General features: G+C 44.0%; 1 protein-coding gene across 1 annotated transcript; it reads right to left on the reverse strand.

The window, feature by feature from the left end:
- Positions 1-5,174: 5,174 nt before the first annotated feature.
- Positions 5,175-19,562, reverse strand: LOC142557620 (leucine dehydrogenase-like). Its single transcript, XM_075669585.1, has 10 exons — positions 19,005-19,562; positions 17,200-17,306; positions 15,202-15,323; positions 14,410-14,535; positions 12,851-12,943; positions 11,888-11,994; positions 10,041-10,136; positions 9,198-9,341; positions 6,166-6,255; positions 5,175-5,469 (listed from the first exon to the last, which is right to left on the reverse strand). The coding sequence occupies exons 1-10, from the start codon at positions 19,386-19,388 to the stop codon at positions 5,245-5,247; spliced, it is 1,494 nt and encodes a 497-aa protein (XP_075525700.1). The 5' UTR covers positions 19,389-19,562; the 3' UTR covers positions 5,175-5,244.
- Between the last annotated feature and the right edge of the window lie 753 nt (positions 19,563-20,315).

The following is a 20,315-nucleotide window of genomic DNA, read 5'->3' on the forward strand; positions in this document are numbered from 1 at the left end:
TTGCAGTAAGAGTGGCTTTATTGGTATTATTGAAAGGTAATATATATCTTCAGTACCCCTTTAATGTTGCTTCTTTATGACCATCACTTCACTGAAAGATGAAGACCTCCCTCGGGAATCTCCCTTCAAACACCTTGCATCGGCAGACTCCATTCTTGCGTGCAAATTTCCTAATCTTGTCGCACCACTTAATCCCCACTTATCCTCGTCCATGTTTCTTTTCCCCATTCTGTGGCTCAAATAGACCACTGATTATATTCACTTTGTGCATTACATGACCCGCCAAACTGCACTTGATTCCTCTCAATCTCAACTAGAATATAGTAATAGCTACACCAACTCACCGGTGAACTTTGAACACCTACATGCCTGATACCACTTTGGAAAGCGATGTTCTCGTAGCTGAAACATTATTTAAGTGCATAGTTGCTTGCTGTCAAAACTACCAGGTGAGTTTGTGCAGTCATGGATAAAAGAACTGGCACTGCAACGATGCTTCTGTTTCAGGCAAAACCAACTGCGTCAGCCACGTGGTTTGTAGCGAGGTAGACATCGTGGCAACTACAGTCAAACCTGCTTATGATATTGCTTTTAACAATACATCGGATATAGCAATGAGCACTGGATGCACAGTCAACTTTTTACGTGCCTTATGGTGAAATAAACCTTTTACTACAACGCTCCCACGGTGAATTATTGGTTATAACAATTAAATCCGGCTACTGGATGCGTGCACTGAAAGTAGAATTGAAAAATCCATGAAAATAAAAATCGTTAGCCATTCCAGGTGGATGACCAGCAAAGTTGTTTAGCACACGACACAGAGGTGACAAAGAATTTTGAACAAAGATGCGAATACTTTTATTGTCCTGATCAGTGGTCATTGTGACGGTAGGTACACACACACAATCTCGTGTAGCATGACTACCAACTGGGAACGGGGAACTGGAAACTGGAAAACTGGGAACTTGTTTTTCTGTCGGGGAAAATTAGCTGCCATTTTATTGAAAGGGAACAAAAGTCGGCCTAATGCTGGCTCGACCAAGAGATAGGAATCGTAACGAATTGTCTTTGACACCGTGTCGTTGGCTGGAGGAGTTGCCAGTGCAGTCAGCGACGGATTTTCTAGATGCCCGATTTTTGGGGCATGGCCTATTATGCGGTCGGCTTCGCGGCACCACCTAGTTCCCATGAAGTCAGTGCATAAAAACGTCTTAATTTCGAAAGCAAGAATCCTTCACCATTTGATTTTCCAGATTTCTTCCATGACCGCAGGTCCCCCCAAAATGGCATTAATCAAACCCAACACCGCCGTTTTGATTATCTCGCCGCCTCGAACCGGCGCTTCACATGCAGATCCGCTGGCAGCCGTAGCTTCCACCATGGCAACGCGAGGCCTAACTACTTCGACGTTCGCTGTTAAGGTTCTTGCCATTCGGTGCTGTGTTCTTTATTGAAAATTCGCCGCTGTCAGCAATGGCACTGATTCCACCTCTGTAATCCTCGCGATCGGCTTCGAAAGCATGGCGCATTGCATAATGCAAGTTTCCGAAAGGCAGCTTCGCCTCATCACAGCAATATTATGCAGTCCAGTACCTGTCACAGTACGAGCACTGTTATCCCTAAGAAGTGTACTGGTAGGCCTTCAGAGCTTTTTTGGGCGTGCCTGTGGCGATTTGAGCCCTTCGGGGCAGTAAAAGACATTCATTCATTTTTTTGGACGTTTTCGCAGCCCCTAGGGAATCCAAAAAATAGGACATTGACTGTACAACTGACCAAGAGGGTGCTTCAAATGGCCCATGAAGCGAACGCGCGGCATAACGAGGATGAGAACAGAAAGGACTATCGCATTGAGAAATGATCGGGAGAGGAACTGTGCCGCCTCTTCTTTGAAGGAGCTTAAGCTCAACAAGCAAAGTGTTGGCTGATGCCAAGATGCAGATGACCCTCATCCAAACCAAAATAAACCCTTTAAAGCAGTGAAACGCAACACTGAGGCATTGTGCACAGGCTGAGAGTATGTTGGGACAGTTGAGGTTGACTTTCCAACTGCTGAGAGAATCTCACTTGTGACAAAGTTCGTGCGTAATACGAATGAGTTCGGTTGATGGAAATAGCTCATTTTTGAAAATATTTGCTTCTGTATGCATCTCTTTTTATTCGTATTTGAATATGTTCAACTCGATTTGCAATGGGCTTTACCATAACTTTCTTTTTCAAATATATTTTATTCACTGAGCATTTTACTAACCCCTCTCGTCAGTTTCCTATTTTGAATAACGTAAGTACTACTTACTATTCAAACTGGATTTTTTTTTTTAACATGCTTACTAGAGCGTGACACCATGTCGCCCGATGCTGTCACTCTCTAGTAAGCACGTTAAAAAATTAAAAAACACGACTTAACCCAGTTTGAATAGTAAGCAGTAGTGCTTATTTTATTTAAAGTAGAAAACTGAAGGGAGGCGTTAGTAAAATGCTCAGTGAATAAAATATCTTCGAAAAAAAAAGTATGGTAAAGCCCATTGCAAATCAAGACGAACATTTTCCATGCCATCTGAAACATCTTCCCAGATAAGTATCGGAATGACACATGCAAATTGTGCCAGCAAGGGCCAGCAACACTCAAACACATGTTGGGGGAGTGCAGCGCAATTATAGGAAGGATGACAGTTACTCCAGAGACTCTGTCGTCGAGGTGGGCTGCCACTCTGCACAGCTCAGACCTTGGCATCCAGACCTGGGCAGTCCAGCAAGCCCATGAGGCAGCGTTGAGGCAGGGGTTGACATTCCCCTGTGGGAGACCTAAGCTCGGGTCACATTAAAACTTGCCGGACGTTCAATAAAGTTGTATCCATCCATCCATGCATCACTCGGGGAATTTTGCAAAGGCACTCAGGAAAAACTTGGAAAACTCAGGGAATTTGAAAATGTGAATTTGGTAGACACCCCGATTAAATGCGTAAGCATTTGTGTGCCTACCCAACGAGAAATTTGTCCGTCATGTGAGACAATGGCTCATACCCTTGTAAGCAAGCAAAAAAATATATATATATCTACCTGAGAGTCTGCTAACCTTGAAAATGGTGCATATTAATAACTAATGCACCAAAAATGCATATCCAAACGACGAGATGTATAAGCTTTCGCATAGAATGAAGCAATTTTGCATCACATTCGGGAGCAGAGTTTTTGCACAGGCGAATTTGTTGATGCACACAAAAAATCCACGGAACCCTAGCCATAAACAGCCTCGCTGTAAAAAGAAAAAGCAGCCCACCTGCTTGTCGCACACCTCACGCCTTCGTCACATTGCCCTAAACACCCATGCCTCTCTCCCGATGATGGTTTGGATATTTTTATTTCTGGATTTCACGTCACAGACACCCAGTAGCCAGATTGCTATAGCCAGTAATCCAGAATGGCAACATAGTAATGAGCGGTTTTATTAGTATCATTAAAACGGGGGGTAATGCTGCAAGGGGGTTCAACTGTACTTATTTCCGTCTAATGAATATGTTTGGATGTTTGTCCCCTCTTCTTTTTTCATGGCAACAATGGGATTTTCAACTATCAGTGCAACTATCATAATGCAGTATCAACTATCAGTGGCAACAATGGGATTTCCTTGGCACTTAAATACTACTGCTATAAGTAGGCTCAACTGTAGTTGTGCCTCTTGCAGAACAGTATAGGATAGCATGAGCTAGGCACCAAGTTACAATGTGCCTGGCACTGTCAATAAGCACCTAGGGACAGGCAACCTGGTGTTAGACTGTTGACTGAACTGGTCTAAATGCATCCCATCAAATGGGCCTGAGGAAATTGCAGGAGCTGGGAACATATCACTGAACTTATACAGTACTGTTTGTTGTGTTATGGTAGCACATTATGGTGAACATAAGTGCTGTCCACCTTCCCGTCTTCTATGGCACAATTACACATAAAACCATACCAACTAGTCCAGCTTTCTGTGCTGGTGACCATGCGTGCACCTGCACCGCACAATCGATCCTTTTTAAAGCATATAGTTCTTTTTTACTCTTTTCCCCATTTTCATGGTCAGCGGACAGAGTTTCTTTGCCACTTGAATGAGGAAATGGTAGTTAGGAGGAGGAGGAGAGAGGGCTACCATGGAGGCAGAGCCAACACCAGTGTGTGCCTGCCAAGTTTTCAAAATTTTCATAATTCCAAATTTGGGACAGTTTTAAGATTTTACAAATTTTGCATCATGTTTTACTGCTCGCAAAAATGTTTCACTCGTCGGTCTCCAAACCTCCTGTTGGAAGCCTTCCGATGGATGCAGTAGGTGTGCTTGCTTCAAGCAAGTCTGTACAGACAAGCTCCTGAAGCAGGTGAAATCGGCAACAGCAAAGTCACTGGAGAAGTCACTGTAATCTAAAGACATTGCGTTGCTTGTCAATCTCTGCTGTTCCAAGTTCACTGCTGCTGCTTGTGTGCTGAAGGTTTCCTACAAAAGGCATATGCTCAGGGCAAGCTTTCAAAATAAATGCGTGCTACTCCCCTTCCCCCCCCCCCCCCCCCCCCCGCCCTTTCTCCCGCAAGATTTTTATAAATGGTGAAGTCCACAAGTTGGCATGTATGCCGGAGGAGACGGAAAGGTGCCAATGTCTCCAGACTTTGCTGGTTGGTCGGAGAGGCACTGACTTTATGCCATACATTCATGAATCTTGTGGGTCAACAAAGTGTGTGCTGCTGCAATAACTGTCAAAGTAAAGGAACAGAAGTTAACACATTGATGCAATGGGAAACCGTTGCGACTTTCAAGGAACGAGATGAAACGCTGCAGTATCGATACAAGACTGAAGCAACATGTGCATGCCACGACCGTAGAGGAACAGGAAGAAACACTGTGCTGACAACTTTTACAGATGATTCTGCAAATCAGGAAACTGTTCGCCTACTTTGACAATCATCTTCTATGGTTTCTGCATACTTATTTATCAAGACAGCTATCAAATGGAACAATCTGCCCACAAGTGCCATTATTTATGCCAGCCCTACTCGCTTCAGAGTTGTCGCCAAGTCACTTTTCGTTAACATCACTGGTGCTCTCACCCACCCCTCTTGTAAAACCCTGTCTGTAGGGTTCTTGAGGTGCTGTAAATAAACACAGTATGTTGCATCGATACATGGTACAGCATACGCGAGACTTAATATGCACCAAACGAGTGCCTTTATTGTATACTATTTCCTCTGTTAAGTGATGCTTGATCTTCATCATCACGCATAGCCGTGTGTGTTAGGAAAGTTATGCCTCTGCCGCCAGAAGTCTCGACCCCGATGCCATCCGTGCGCCAACAAGGCGGCGAGCAGCGCCCTTGCTCGCCCAGGCCACAGCGGGTGTGGCTCACGTGACCAGCGCTCAGCCAGTTCGTCGGCCACGGCTACAGTGCTGCACCCACGGTCTGCAGATTCACTCAGGACGCGGCGCACCAAGGACCCAATCTGCGCACCAAAAAAAAAAAAGAGGGAATTACTCGATGCAAAACAGTGGTAGTCGCCTGAAACATATGTCTTCTTGTTTTGACTTATGGAAGAGTTAGGTCTTAAACAAATTTTTTAATGCCCTTCCTTAAGTCACGGTGCTGAAAACATGTAGGTAATACATGTCACGTGCTTATTTCGAATGTGGTGTACATTTTTTTTTAATCACATTTGGTTCTAACGTTATTCAAGTTTCTTTTGCTAACTTTAATGGCAAAATTTGAGAAAAATTTGATCCTTGTATTTTGCCAAACAGGATAGCTTCTGGCAATTCAATAAATCCACCTTATTGCTCTGTCTATGCTTGAACAAGAGTTGCAAGACTTCCAGAAAACACACTTTTGAGCGTCAACTTCCAAGTCCTGCAACCTAAAAGCATAACTAGGGCATGGACAGCAACTAATAAAATGAGATTAAAGGCAAAATGTTCCAACAATGCATTCGTTCAGAAGGTCAGCTAAAATGCTACAATTGGTTATAGCAATCTTGTATGTTGAATAGGGCATTTCCTGAAATAAAGCCACAAATTACTTATTTGCTGTGGCGAGCAAGGAGTTGAGTGAGTGTTTCAAGAAGTTGGCAAGAAAGTGTTGTAATTTGAGCATTGGGCTGGTTCAGCACTCAATACCAACAACAACATATTGTTCCGCTGCTTACCGAGTGTTCCCACTCGCAACCAAAGTGTTTCTCCATCTCTGGGTCATTCTGCATGCGTCCATACATCTCGTATGCAGAGCTCACCACCGCCTGCAAAAAAAAAAAAGGAGGTGCCATGAGTACTTGCCAGCAGCACTCTCTCCCACAAGTACTAATTTCAACATACTGTATTTTCCTATGTGTAGCCTAGAACCCCCGATTACAACCTCTGGAAAAAGATTAGAGAGAGAACCTCTTGAAAAGCAACCTTGCGGAATTTAGTGCAGCATACTATATCTTTCTCGTGTATAGCCTACTATAATTACAGCCTCTGAAAAAAATATTACAGTGAAAACTTCTAGAAAGGCAACCTTGTGAAATTATTAGCACAACGAATAGCTCCAATGTGTCACTGTTGCTCTATTCAAATGCACTCCATATTCACAGCAGTGCACTCCATGCTGCTGAAAAGCTGCAGTGCTAGACAAAGTTCTGGGCTGCATTAATTTGGGGACATTTACATATGGGTCAAACATAACATAGGACACTATGAATTGTGCGACTTTCACTGTAAATTACTTGGTACATCTAAATAGGGATCCGCAAGATAATGCTCAGGAACATTGCATAGCAGTCACACTTAACAGATATCACTTTTGCAACTTCCAATGAAAATTTATGCACAGGAATTGAAGAAATGCCACAAATGTGTATACTGTGCATGAACAACCAACAAGAGGCCCGCTATTTTACAGAATGTGTGTTTTAAATTCGTCTTGTGGCCAGTTCATTAGAAAGATAAATAGTGCTAAGCTCTTCTCCTTTACACAGTTAATACATGCACACCATACAGTTTCAACGAAAAGAAAATGAAATTCAGCTTCAAGAAGCTCTTGTCTGTTGTTGCAAGACAGTAGTCTAACAATGTCTAATGCTGCCTTTGAACTGTTTTCAGAGTTTCTGAGACAGTAGCAGCAGAGAAACATATTTCGAAGAGAAAACAAAATTGATATGAATGAAAGGATAAATCAAAATGTGAGGGCAGATTAGAAGCCACAAATGTGTTGCCAGCCAAGCCAACTAACTCACAAGCACTACTTAGCATTCTTATGATGGCCACACACAGCTAGATAGACCGTATGTGCTCCCTTTGAAACAAGACAGCAATATATGCTATCAAGTTCTTTCTGTTTATTTCTGAATATTGTCCTATATTTACAGATAAGTACGACTGAGTGGCAAATGCTAGATGAATTTTTGTTCATTTTGATTTCAACATCCATTTCCTTCAAACTGTTCTAAGTGCTGCCCTCTGATGGCATTTTTATGAAACTATGGCATGCACATTTTTTAGAGCGCAGCTCTCAAATGCCCATTCCTGCGTTGAGCGTTGGTGTGCCTCAGCGTTGTTGTACCTCATAGCCGAGCGAACGAGAAAGCAGATGAAAGTGAATGCAGAGTGCAGCGTGAGATAAAAAAAGAGTGCATGAGGAGGAAGGTGGAGGAGGAGGCTACAGTTAAAGTGGAGAGGGAGCAGAGGGGAGACGGCCTGCTATGCCCCTTGTTGCCGGTGGCCACAGCATCAGCAGCCATGTGGGCAATCTGATCTGCACTTCCGAAGAGGGGCCATGGTGGTGTAAGGTTGGGAGGGCTATGCTCGTCCACGACATCAGCTGCTGAGGTTAGTCCATGGTACTAGCATTTGTGATGGGTACCACTGCTCCTGCAAGGGGCGATGGCAAGCAGCTACGAGTAAGGCTTGATGTGACGCTCCCTTGGGTGTTGTCGCCGCTGAAACTGGTGGCATGATTTCCCCATGACGAAGGGCCGCTCTCATTGTTGGTGGAACAAAAGCGTGCGAAGAAAAACTTAGTGCCGCACAAGACGAGCTGTGCCGCAACAATGTCTAGGATACGGTGCCAGAGTAGTGCATGTCGTCTGTACTTCCCAATATAAACCATGTACCTATATAATCATAATACAAAATATTGGCATGCGAGATGAAAACACATATAGAGCTGCACTCAAATTTCGCATTAGGAAGTATCATAATCGTCTTTCTTTTTTTTTTTTTTTTTTCAGTGCATGCACCTTCATTCAGGTTCAGATGTTTACAAACTGAAGATAGCAGCCAATGAGTGTGCGAAAAGAAGCCATGCAACTACCCTCTTCGGAAAGTTGCACACCAGGACAGTATCAGCTTCATGTTGACTGGACAGTCTTAATTCCAGCAACAGCATGGAAGTTCACAACAGAGCTCAACCATTACGATATGCTCCCATTTCTGAGTGACGGATCAGTACAGCTGGACATGGCACTAACAGCCTCACCAATTAGCTCACCTTCGCCGAGCAACTCTGAATCAATTTGAAGTGAGTGATTTCACTATTTGTAAATCATATAAAAAGAATCGGCAGTTTTTCAGTGATCAGAATAAAAGGATTCTGCTGATTTAGCAGTGAGGTTGTCAAATAATGCGACGCATTGGTTTGAGCAAAATTCAAATGCTATTATCTGTAAATATACGACAATGTTCCAGAGTAAACAGTACATACAAGGGAATAATGCCCGAATATAAAAGGTACCTGACTAAAAGTGAGCTGTTTCATGGTTAATTTGTTTATCAGATAGATCACACCCCTCCAAGCATACAAATTTTCTGCGGTAAGCATGGCAGCATGTTGCCTCACGCGGGGGACGTAGCACAGTTACTTTGTAGTAGCAATACGCTACCATTTATGAATCAAGTAGGAAGACTAGTATTTGCAACTTGGAGATATCCTTCCATTAACAAGCCACACCAACAAAATTTTGTGAGGGCTTTTTCACAAGTCACATTGCCGCGCTACATCTGGATCATTACGTTCTGCTGCAAAGCTGGCTTGCTGAATTTCAGGCACATTCTCTTAAAAAGCAGTACTTGAAGCAGCACTGCACCAAGCGCTAAAATGGCTTGATGCAGTATTGTGAGAAGTCACAAAAAGTCAAGCACAAGTTATGTTGCCAGTGGAGGAATGCACGAAAGAGTGAGCGAGCAAGCCCAGGCTGCGCACCATGCGATTGAAGATGTACTCCGGCACATACAGGACGCCATGCTCATTCAAGAGGTCACAGTCCGAGTCCGAGAGTCGCTGCTCATTCACCGGACCGCACACAATCTTGGCCTCCATGGTTGGGATGGTGTCCGGAGTCAGGATCTGAAACACGACTGCTGTACTAGTACTTCCAGTACCACTTACGTACTAGGAACTTCTTAAGTACTCGGTGCTATAGAAAGGAAATTCACTCCGATTTGATGCTCTAACCACAAAGCCACTGAATTTGCTAACAATAAGATGGCACGCATAATCTTGACAATATGGAGTTTTAACTTGTCTGTAAACTTCTTTACAGCTTACAGGGTAACCAGTACTGTGAATGCCAGTAGCAATGCTGTTAGCAACACTTGGCAACACTTTACCCAACTACAATGCATATAGAATATTTTATCATTGCAGAAGTGTTCTTTTTAAAGGGATATCATAAAAAGACTGCATGTTAATGATTACGTTGTTACCAATGCTTTACACTAGCAGTTAAGTAGAATATGGTAAATCACTTCATAAGAGGACTGCACTTTAATGATTATGTCATCACCAACACTTTACACCAGGAGTTAAGTAGAATATGATAAGTTGCTGCTGTATTAGTTTTGTGTGCCCTCTGGTTAAACTTGGTGTCACAAGATATCGCCATCAGCATTGGCGCTGCTGTACACCTCTCCGACAGCCCTGTGTTCCATAAATGCTAAGATGTTTATAGACAAGCAAAAGCTCTCTAACATTGCTTCACAGCACAGACTACGGTACACATTACCACTTCAAAAATGTGTTAAAATGAGGACATGGTTTACATACATGGGACATGGCGCAGGGCACAAAGATGTCACACGGCTCGGCCAGCAGGCTCCTATCACCATGGGGAACACGTGACACACGCAGCCGGCTGCCCAGCTGTGCACAGAGAGAAGGTAGGACATGCACATCTGACATGTAGGACAAGGAAAATGAAGCAAGAAACAAACAAGCTGAAAACAGTTGCACTCAGTTTCATACTTGGCAAGCAATGCTGCAGAAGCTATGCAAGTACTGCAGTTGCAGGGATGTATCACTCTTTGCATTTCATAGTGGACTGGCCATTAATCTGGAAAGTATTTGACAGAATATCTTTTAATGCATAACATTATATGGCGAGCCAGTTGAAAAATTCTGTATGAAGCCAGAAAACCCCTTTCCCAATACAGTGTGAGAATGCACAGCTAAAGCCCATTGCATGCACAGTCGATAGCTGCCATCCAGAGTACACTGACAAATGACCTAATGTCCTAATGACCTAATAGGCACACCGGTGCAACACAGTCGGCAAGCCTGTCCGCTTTTGCCATTCCCCATAAATAGAAAGGAGGCACTAAACCTAGGGCAGAAATGTCGCAGCCTATACTCAAAGAGGGATAGCAAGCTGTATGGGATGCTCTGGTAAACATCCGACCAGTAACAATAGAAGGTGACTAAAGAGGACCTAAAACGAGAGGATGCACCACTCATGCATTAATTATGCATGCATGCGTAGCCATCCTCCTACACTGCCTATGACAGCATTAATGTGTTGACTACGCTGCGATGGGCATCGTGCGAACAAATTAAGCAAAACCTCCTTGAATGGGAACTGTCGAAGATATTGACATGTGTATTCGTTAATCGGGTGACCGCATTTCATTGTCTAACATATTGTCGCTCGGTGCAGGACGCGCCTGCATGTATCGGAAGTTTCTGGAATGTTACCGATGGTTCCGTCCACTGTCTGTTGTCACCAAACCTAGTGTAATCTGACTGCATATATGTGCAACGCGAATGGTGTAAAATTTTCTGGAAGAAACGCGGGTACCAGCAATTACTCTGTAACCTTCGGTGACTGATGTATAAAAGCCGACGCGCTTGATCCACTGATCAGATTTGGACGGCAACCGACCGTGTTCGCCGCTATTGCTGTGCTTTGAGTGTAACTTGCTTTTGCGGGCACAAGTTCGCCCAATAAAACGCTAGTGTCGCCATTCACAGTTTCACTTTCTTCACCGTCACTACCACGTGACAATATGCGTAGCATTATGTGGTGGTCAGCATGAAGCCGAATGTATATGTTTGGCAATGTAAATATGTACTATGTGCATCTCTCTGCTCGTTCTCTACATGCACAGGTAGATGAATAATGCATACTACATCAGCATAACCATCACACACATTATTACCATGCATAACACATTCTGCGCCACACCGGCTGTCATACAATGCTACACATATCTCGGACAGTTGCTGTTCAAGGAGGTTCTGCGTAATTTTTTGTTATGCCTTCTATGTAATGACTACGCCATACGATGCAACACAAAAGCATGAGCGAATTTTATTTAGAATTACATGATACACACCTATATCTTTCATATATGATACGCCTTTTCTTGGAAGTGAATGCAAGCAGTGAGACAAGTCTCTTTAGCTTTGTAGCATTGCCTGATATGTATGAAACGACGTATAGGAGGGAATAAGGTGTGAGAGACTCCCATTCACGTACTACACCCAACTGCAGCTGGCCACGTAGTGGGGGCCATTAGAGTTTTTCTCATTTTCTCACCAATATATCTGCATTGCAAGAAAAGGACACGGTGATATCCTTGAAATAACAGTTTGACGCCACACTAGACTGGACTGACCCGTGGGGCAAGCAGGTCGGCAATGTCATCGCAGCGCTTCTGGTTGGCATCCGTGACATGCAGCTGCGCTAGACCATGGTCAGCCAAGCTGAGTGCCACCTCCCGTCCTGCATCACAGAGGCAACAAGAAACTGTCAGGCCTTGAATGCAGGTTGAAGCCCCTGGTCAACAAAACAAGAATCATTACACTTATTGGCTGCACAATGGCCAACGAAGAGGAAATTTATTTTGCTCTTCTTGTCTAAGGGAAAGGAAGGGAGAAAAAGGAGCATGGAGGGGGACAATGAGGACAGGCAGCAATCCATAAGTATTATACACGCAAATCAATGACTGGAAGTCCTGTAGGCAGATGCAACTCAAGCCCCCACAGTTACAGGTTCCAATGCAAAGGCCATACTTGACAGATTCCAATACAAAGGCCATGTTTTCACTTCTCACATAGACCTGCTCAGAAATATGTGCTGTGCTAAAATATAAGCAAGATAATGCCTTCGAAAAAATAAGCTTAATAATGCAAGCCTCAAATCAGTTCTGCAGAATTCCTCAAGGTGGAGAAAGGTTCATGAAATTCATAAAAGGGAAAATCGTCACCCATCCAAATGTAGCACGAAGTTATAAAAGAAACCCTTACGGGTTCCGCTGCAAAACATTTTTCTGAGAAACCTGCATGGGTTTCCTTTATAGCGTTGCGCTACGTTCATGTGGGTGAAACTTTCTTTTAAATAGCGCAAGTGACTGGCTACGCTGCCAGTGGGATCTTTAGGCTGTTCATGCCATGATTAGCACATATATGTTGGAAGTTGCTACATTCTCAACATGGCAACAGATATCAGAGTTATGCAGTGATGCATTGCGTGAGAATTACCACAAGCAGCACCAATCACATGTCACTACAGCCAACTGCACATGACGCGATAAACTGATCAAACGGAAATGGCGTGCCGTCCAGAGACAAAAACTTGCCGATGCTTCCAGCGCCCTGGACACAAACTCTCTTGCCTCGCAGGCTGCCCAACTGGCTGTGCTCCAACATGGCCTCCAGAGCACACACAACACCTGCAAACAAACAACGGAAATTACAGCAGCCTTCTCAATGTCGCAAAAGGAGTACAAAAGCACTCTCCTTATTCTTCTCCACCTCTTGTTTCAGTCCTTCGCAAGATTTGCTTTACTGCTTTTTGTTAACAATACTTTGTCCAACCATGGCCTCCAAGATTGCATCGCTGACAGGTTTTGCTCTGGCTGTCCCATTCAGCATGCTTGCCAGCAAAAAAGTGTAATGATGAAGAAATTGCAGTCACTGACCAAGTCAAGGTGAAAATAACACAGAGACATTTCGGGACCCTCACGGGTTCCCTGATTACACTAAAAGCGGGCAAGAGCCGCAAGTCGTTTTTGTGCCAAAATGTGACGTAGAGAACGGGTGTAGTTGGCAGGCAGATTTACATCAGTCTTGCTGATACTGTTGTCCGTAATTTGAATAAATGAAGATTCTAACAAGAGTTGCGTCATCGGATTCGTTTCCTTAGCTATTATAGCAGTGTTTTCGCTCCTTCTTGATTGCTTAAAAACTAAGCTGCTGATAATCACTACGTCGCAGCAAGAACGTGATAAATTAAGATTTCATTTTATTTTTGTGGGCTTTACTTTTTATACTAAAACAAACAAACAGGGTCAAAAGAAAAAGAAAAGAAAAAAAGTCACTACAGTTACAAAACACGATAGGGTGCCTGGCTGTTCTTCTGCCTCTATTTCTATTCCTATTTTACAGAGAAGCACGCACATAAGAAGTTCACATAAAAGCTTCTCTTCTTGCCTATGTACGTTCATGAGCAGCTTTATCACCTCGTCTCGTTTTGCACGTGCACATTCGTGAGTGTTGTTCACATAGTGCAGGTTTCTAACCTCGGTGCATCTTTGTTGCCACACACTTTCTTTTGTTTGCGGTGCTGTACTGAACTGCTTGCACAGGTTATAAAAGAAGAAAAAGGATGTTGCACAGTCCCAGGATGCTCGACGAGTAGTGGCAACCATGAAATGTGCTAGAATGTGCAAAGGTAGTTTGCTACCATGGTAACGGTGCCATCAGCACATCGGAGCAACAGGAATCTGTTAACATAGAATGTCCAGGCAACTATCGAGTGCAAACTTCCACTACGTAGGCACTTCGAGCTCTTGACATTGGCAGCGAGTGGTTACACCAGTGGGCGAGAGAAATGGGGACAACAGACCACTAAAAGATTGAGTTGAGGGCGTGCATTCTTTTTCTTTTTGTATTTTGAAAAATCTCAGCTGAAAAACTTTACACTGCACACCCCTATCTGCCATTCTTGTTGCACTTAGGTCCCTAACTGTCAATCTACGCAACCCGCAAGCGAAGTAGTGTGGCTTGAAAAGTATTCGAGGCCCTTTTAAGGGTAACTTCGGGAAGCTGATTGCGTATTCAATAACGATGCATTTTTCATTTTATAATGTACACAAGACTTCCAACTACTACTAACTCAGCATCAACCATATCCCACCTCGAGCAAGCAGCGGGGCTGCATTAGCAGATCCACCCATGTCTCCTGGAACGTTGACAGCCCAGTGCGTGCGCACATGAACATTGGCCATGTCCTGGCTATTCACACCGACGTCCAGGCCTGCCACTGCACATACGCATGTACCCGCACAAGGCATCATTTCAACATCAACATGGGGGAAATGTTCCCAGTCAGGCGATATCTACTTCATTCAAGCCACAAAGAAAAGCCTGCTCTCTTGCTGCAGTTTGCAGTAAACTGCTCAAAAAGCTTTTGCAGAGGCCGCACAATCAACATGGACACCTGTGCCATGGCATCTAACATAGACCAGTGTACTGGACTATCATTCAACAAGAAAGAAACACCCAGAGGGTGTAAGCGTGTTTGGAAATCAAGAAACATTTCTAGTTTTTTTTATGAAACAGCAAAATACAAGTTCACCATAGCAACAAGGTGGTCATTCAGTCAATCACAGTGACAAACTACAGCAAAGAGCCATTAAGGCAAGTTTGTGCCAACAGCAAAGCAGTAAACAATGACCAGCAAAAAGATGCAACACTAGAAGAAAACTGCTGTCTTTCGTACAACTCCTTGGGTTGAGTCTCTTCACTGGTTCTAGCACAGGTACCACCAAGGCTCTGCTTTGGCGATCTTTTATTACAATTTTTCTTTTGTATGTGAGTATACGTCCTTTAATGTCAGTCGATTTCCTATGTTACAGTTGAACGTAAATGACTACCATTGTCGCTGCCGGCATGCAAGACATGCAAAAGCAAGGCATAAAGCGCTAACCATAGCAGCCATTGAGAGATGAGAGAAAGTCGCCGTAATCAAAGAAGAGTGCCTGCCGAAATTCTGGTTGCACATGCTGCTTGTTCTCTGGCTGTGGAATGATGCCTTTGCCGCCACCCAGCCTGCAGAGGATGCACTCAAGTCAACACAGGAAGTTTCAGGCAGCACTACAGGCAACTCATGACACCCCCACACATGATGACAACTAATCACTGTTCTCCTAATTGCTCCTAATTTTCACCACCTCTGGTGCTTTATCATGCAATTAAATCTGAGTACATGAGCATTTTTCCACTAAAACATGGCGATCTCAGCTGTGCAACACAAGTTTTGTGCCCCTCTGAGCACCCTTCAAAGAATGCAACATACACACTATGTACCATTAAAGTGCCTATGTTCTTATAGTTTAACTGTTTCCCCACTTCAAGTGCCCATCTTTTATTTGTTATTATTAATTTTTTTTAAGAAACGCCTGATGAAAACATGACAATATTTATGCGCAATACTTCCCTAATCAAATTAAAGTATGTCCCACACTGATGACCATGGACCTCATTAAAATCAAGTATGGTGCATTAAATATCACAGGCAGTGGTAGTTCTTTCACAACTGCTTACAGGCCACTGTAGCAATCTAGCAAGAAACACATAGCACCATGGCAGCAAGACATGTTAGCCCGAAGGCCAACAAGAGAATGGCATTGTTGAAAACACGGATTGCGGTGCACAATGTTAATAAACGAACACCATTGTGGTGAGGGGAAAAAATGTAATCTTAGCCTTCTCAAACTCATGCACACTTAGTCCACCTCATTTACGTCATTTACCATACATGCAAATCTTCAATGAATTCACACCATATTCTTGCATTCTACACTACGCAACATAAAGCTGAGCTTTAATTAAACGGACACTAAAGGAAAGTGTCAAGTCGAGCTAGATCTGACGGTGTATTCGCCTAGAAGTCTATCATAGTTTTCTGTATGCCGATATATCAATTTTTGGCCTAAGAAATTGCCGTCGAAAGTCCTGCTGCTGTTTCTCAATTTGAACCACCCACTCTACAGCAGAGGACTTGACTAATCCACGTGACCGCCTTCCCCTCTGTGCTGTTATGCCTTTTGTAGACTCTTTATTTAGCTCAATATAGGAAGCATACTGCTTAGTGGGTGTAGGCGTTCGGGTTGCGTGAGTCACTCTGTGGCTCTGCTTGGGTTCAGATTACCAATTACGGTCACTGCGGCTTGTAAACAGAGAAAAAGCGACGCAGTTCCCAGTGGCAGGTAGTGGCTGGCTCTCTGTGAATCAGAGGTGCCGATGCCACACGTAAGAGGTACCATAATAGACAACAAATGGCACCACTCCAATTTTCTATTTCCGTCATTTTCTCCCTTACAGAAGCCTAATCTTTCAATCTAGTTCAACTTAATATTTGCCTTTCGTGCCCCTTTAAACATTCCTCCTCCAATTAGGCAGATAATATTCTTTTTTTTTTCTCACATTTACCTAGGCCAATTTACTTGGCTTACCTACTTGTACAAGGCAATAAACTGTGGCAAGTTGTAAAAAGATTGGTGGTGCATTTATCCTTTAGCAAGGACTACCAACATCAATACTATTAGCAATCCATGTTATGGTTGGTGGGTAATGGTTGATGATACGTTTATTATAATGATTATTATGAATGGCAACATATACCCGGTGACCTAGGTCACCATAAAAGAGGTCCACTGAAGTGCAGGACGTACCCAGTGGCACAGGTTGGTGTGAAAGAGGGTCATTGAAGAGTGTCACATACCCAGTCACTCAAGGTGGTGCAACGGTTGGTTTTCAACCTGGTCTCCTCAGCACAGCAACCTGATGCTCTACCTATTTGACCATGAACTATCCAGTGACCCAAATTGGCACGAAAAAGGTTAGGCGCAGACATAGATACATAGAGATGCAAGCTCAGGGAAGAATGATAACATTTAAAGAAAGAAAAATAGGAAACACGCACCAGACGCCAGCCAGGGCTGCCTTGATGCCCAAGAGGGTCGACTGACGTAGGCCGTCCCGCAAGAGCTGCTCCACACTTGAATACGATTGTAGCCGAATGCCTCCATACTGAAACCACAAAGCGTGCAATAGTACCATTTGACATTTCATGGAGAACACCTTTGTACTGGCACAGAGAGTGACTCGCATTTCTGTATGTCATCCCAATTATATTATGTTGCCGTAAAACCCATAAGTGGCAAGCTTAATGCCTTATGATTGTAATACTTCCGCTTGAATACTGGGCAATACTTGAATTGCATATAAATTTATTTTCCATATGAGGAATATATATAAACACTTTCATACCATTTTTGTTTCAGAGTAAGATCAGTGACAAGCAAGCAGAAAAATTCCCGCAGGAACTCCTCTAGGAATGTGCATAAGCATTGTACCACTTGCTCATCTCCATGCAGCCTGGTGTCATTATCAATGTTGTGAAACTTGATCTGGCCAGTATAAACCCTTATCGGACTATAGCCCACCCTTATCACATCTTATTGGTTGTTATCAACCTTATCATATCTTGGGTCAAGCTTTATCAACACTTATCGCAATCAATCCGAGCCTTATCAATCTTAAGTGGCATGGTCCAACCCTTACCAATCATATTGGACTTGATCCGACCCTTATCAAACCTTATTGGTGCTTATTCACTGTATTAAACTTGCTCCAACCATTATAAGCCCTTATCACTCTTTAGCACCTTATCCATCTGTGTTGAACCATTATAAACCGTGATAAGACCCATATCATCCCTCATCATTCTTATGAACTCGTTGACTGCTCATTGACCAATGCCAAGGCTTTTCTTTTTGAATGTATTGTTTTATATATTAATTTATTTTTAGCAATCTTACATGATGGACGGATGGGTTTTCTCATTGTGTAGGTATAGAAATGCTTACACATTTAAAAAAGCAAGCGGTCAAGATTCTGTACAGTTCTCTGAAGGCTTCATATCCTCTCCCCCATGAGGAAGGACAAAAGCAAACTTGAAGAGGGCAAAGAGATTAATTCTATTGCATTGCAAAGACAATTGCTAAAACTACTATAGAGCTACTTGGCTAATTTTGTTCATGGCACACAATTTTTTTATTTGTGCAATGTAATAATCTGTGGCTAAGGCCAGAATAAACAGTGTTAGATGTGTTCAAAAACATCTGAAACACATCTGAAACAGTGTGCAGCATTCATGCCAGTTTATCTGCGTTTCTGTCAAGGCTAAAAATGGTGAACCAAGTACTTGCATTGCACAAAGGCTGCGGTGATTCGGTGATGTATACACAAAGCTACAACAGTTAACGCGGCGAGACACCTAGATGAATAGGACAGCATAAGGAAGCTATATAGGCTGGCAGCTACAACTATGTGTATTAATGCGCTCCAGGCAGACTTCAACCAGACTGCCATGCTAAACTAGCAGAATGAGCCCATCTTGCTCCCCATATGGAATTAGTCGTACAGGCTCAAAAGAATACGTTAAAACAGCATGATCTTCGGTAGCCCGAAAGGCAATATAGCAAAAGCTACTGGGCATATTAAATGGTAATGCAATGCTACGGCAATAAGCGTCTATGCTTGGGCTCTCGCCTACAGCGCATGCTGCCGCGGAGCCGATGGAGAGCAATCCTACGAGCACAAACAGAAACACAGCAAATATTGGAGGGAATTCGGACTGCGCATGGCCTACACCATGCATTGTAAACTTTAGCACAGCCGTGAAAGTGAGCCCCGAATCAACGTGAAATGTAAGCTGGGTCACACGGCCTGTCCCCGGTCGGTGCGCCAGAGGAAGGCCGTCATCAGGCACCCCGTGCGTAGACCCAGCTGCATGAGGATGGCCTCGTGGGAGCGGAACTGCTGCTCGGAACCTGAGTTGAGCCAGTCGGCCAGGTCCTGCAGTTCGGGGTGCGACACGCGCACAGTGCCGCCATCGTCGCACACGGCGTAGCAGCGCTGGATGCCTCGGCAACGCAGGAAGTCCACCAGCTCCGAAGGCCGAAGAGAGAGCAAATCGCCGCGACCTTTGGACGCTGGCGCTGGGTTTCCTGATGGTGCTGAACCACTACACCACCCGCGCCGTTGCCGCGGTCGCAGCAGCGGCTGCGGCCGCAGCAAGCGCCGAAGCAGCTGCGGACCTCGCAGCATGAATCTGGGGCCGAGCGCCTCACATGCCTCGAAGCAAACTCCCAACTCAAGGTGCCCGATCCACCGGTGCACGCTTTCTCAAACTTCGCTTGGCGGGACTTGTTTACAATATACGCTCGCTGGCCTGCTTGCTGCGTACCTATCGCAGGTAGCGGGGCGATTTAACGAGGCTCCGCTGCGGAGAGGGTAGCGCTGCGCTACCATTGGTCGCATTAGTGGGTGTTTTTCCTGACGTTGGCACTGCGAAGCAAGTTTCGGTTTTGCTTACAGATCGCTTTGCGGTACAGTGTATATTTGATCCGAGATGATTTTATACATCCTTAATTTGGGCTAAGGAGTTTTTTACCTTGTTTGTCGTTTCCCTCGGAAGGCTCACTACAGAACTGCCCCTTTTTATTTTTATTTGTTGATTATGTTTTGTTTTCTTTTTTTGCTTTATTCGCCGTTGAAGCAAAATTCATGCGGCCGCAGCCGGCGCGCATTGAACCAGATGTTAAATTTGATCCGTCACATATGCTAAACGACGACGAGAAAGATCAACGATATTCTAAGCTATTCTGCGCTCTGGGGGGGGGGGGGGGGGGATGTTCCCGCGCCGTTTGCATATATGTATTTCGTCCCGATGCAATTACTAAACTTGTTCCGCTAATGTATCTCATTGTCGGTGCGTATATGCACGTATGCTGAGCGCCTCCGGCCATCATAATTCATTTCGATATTATTTTTTTGAAAACAAGTTTATTTCTTCCTCTGGTCACATTGGGTGTATCAGACTTGCACTCCAGCTAGAGTGTACTACATAGACTAACTTGAGATATCTTCAGCGTCGAAGAATCTTACTGATATGTAATCACTGCGGGGTGCATAGGATCAGGCATTTACGATGCAACTTAATGAGCTACCGACCGGTCCGCTCACTGACAGATC

This window comes from Dermacentor variabilis, chromosome 9, assembly GCF_050947875.1.
Source record: "Dermacentor variabilis isolate Ectoservices chromosome 9, ASM5094787v1, whole genome shotgun sequence".
Classification (NCBI taxonomy): domain Eukaryota; kingdom Metazoa; phylum Arthropoda; class Arachnida; order Ixodida; family Ixodidae; genus Dermacentor; species Dermacentor variabilis.

Excerpts from the sequence above, each read along its gene's own strand:
- LOC142557620 (XM_075669585.1), bottom strand. The coding sequence starts at position 19,388 with ATGCTGCGAGGTCCGCAGCTGCTTCGGCGCTTGCTGCGGCCGCAGCCG. Across the intron at positions 15,324-17,199 it reads GCAGCCCTGGCTGGCGTCTG|GCTGGGTGGCGGCAAAGGCA; the intron begins GTGCGTGTTTCC and ends CATCCTCTGCAG. Across the intron at positions 14,536-15,201 it reads ATCTCTCAATGGCTGCTATG|TGGCAGGCCTGGACGTCGGT; the intron begins GTTAGCGCTTTA and ends GCGTATGTGCAG.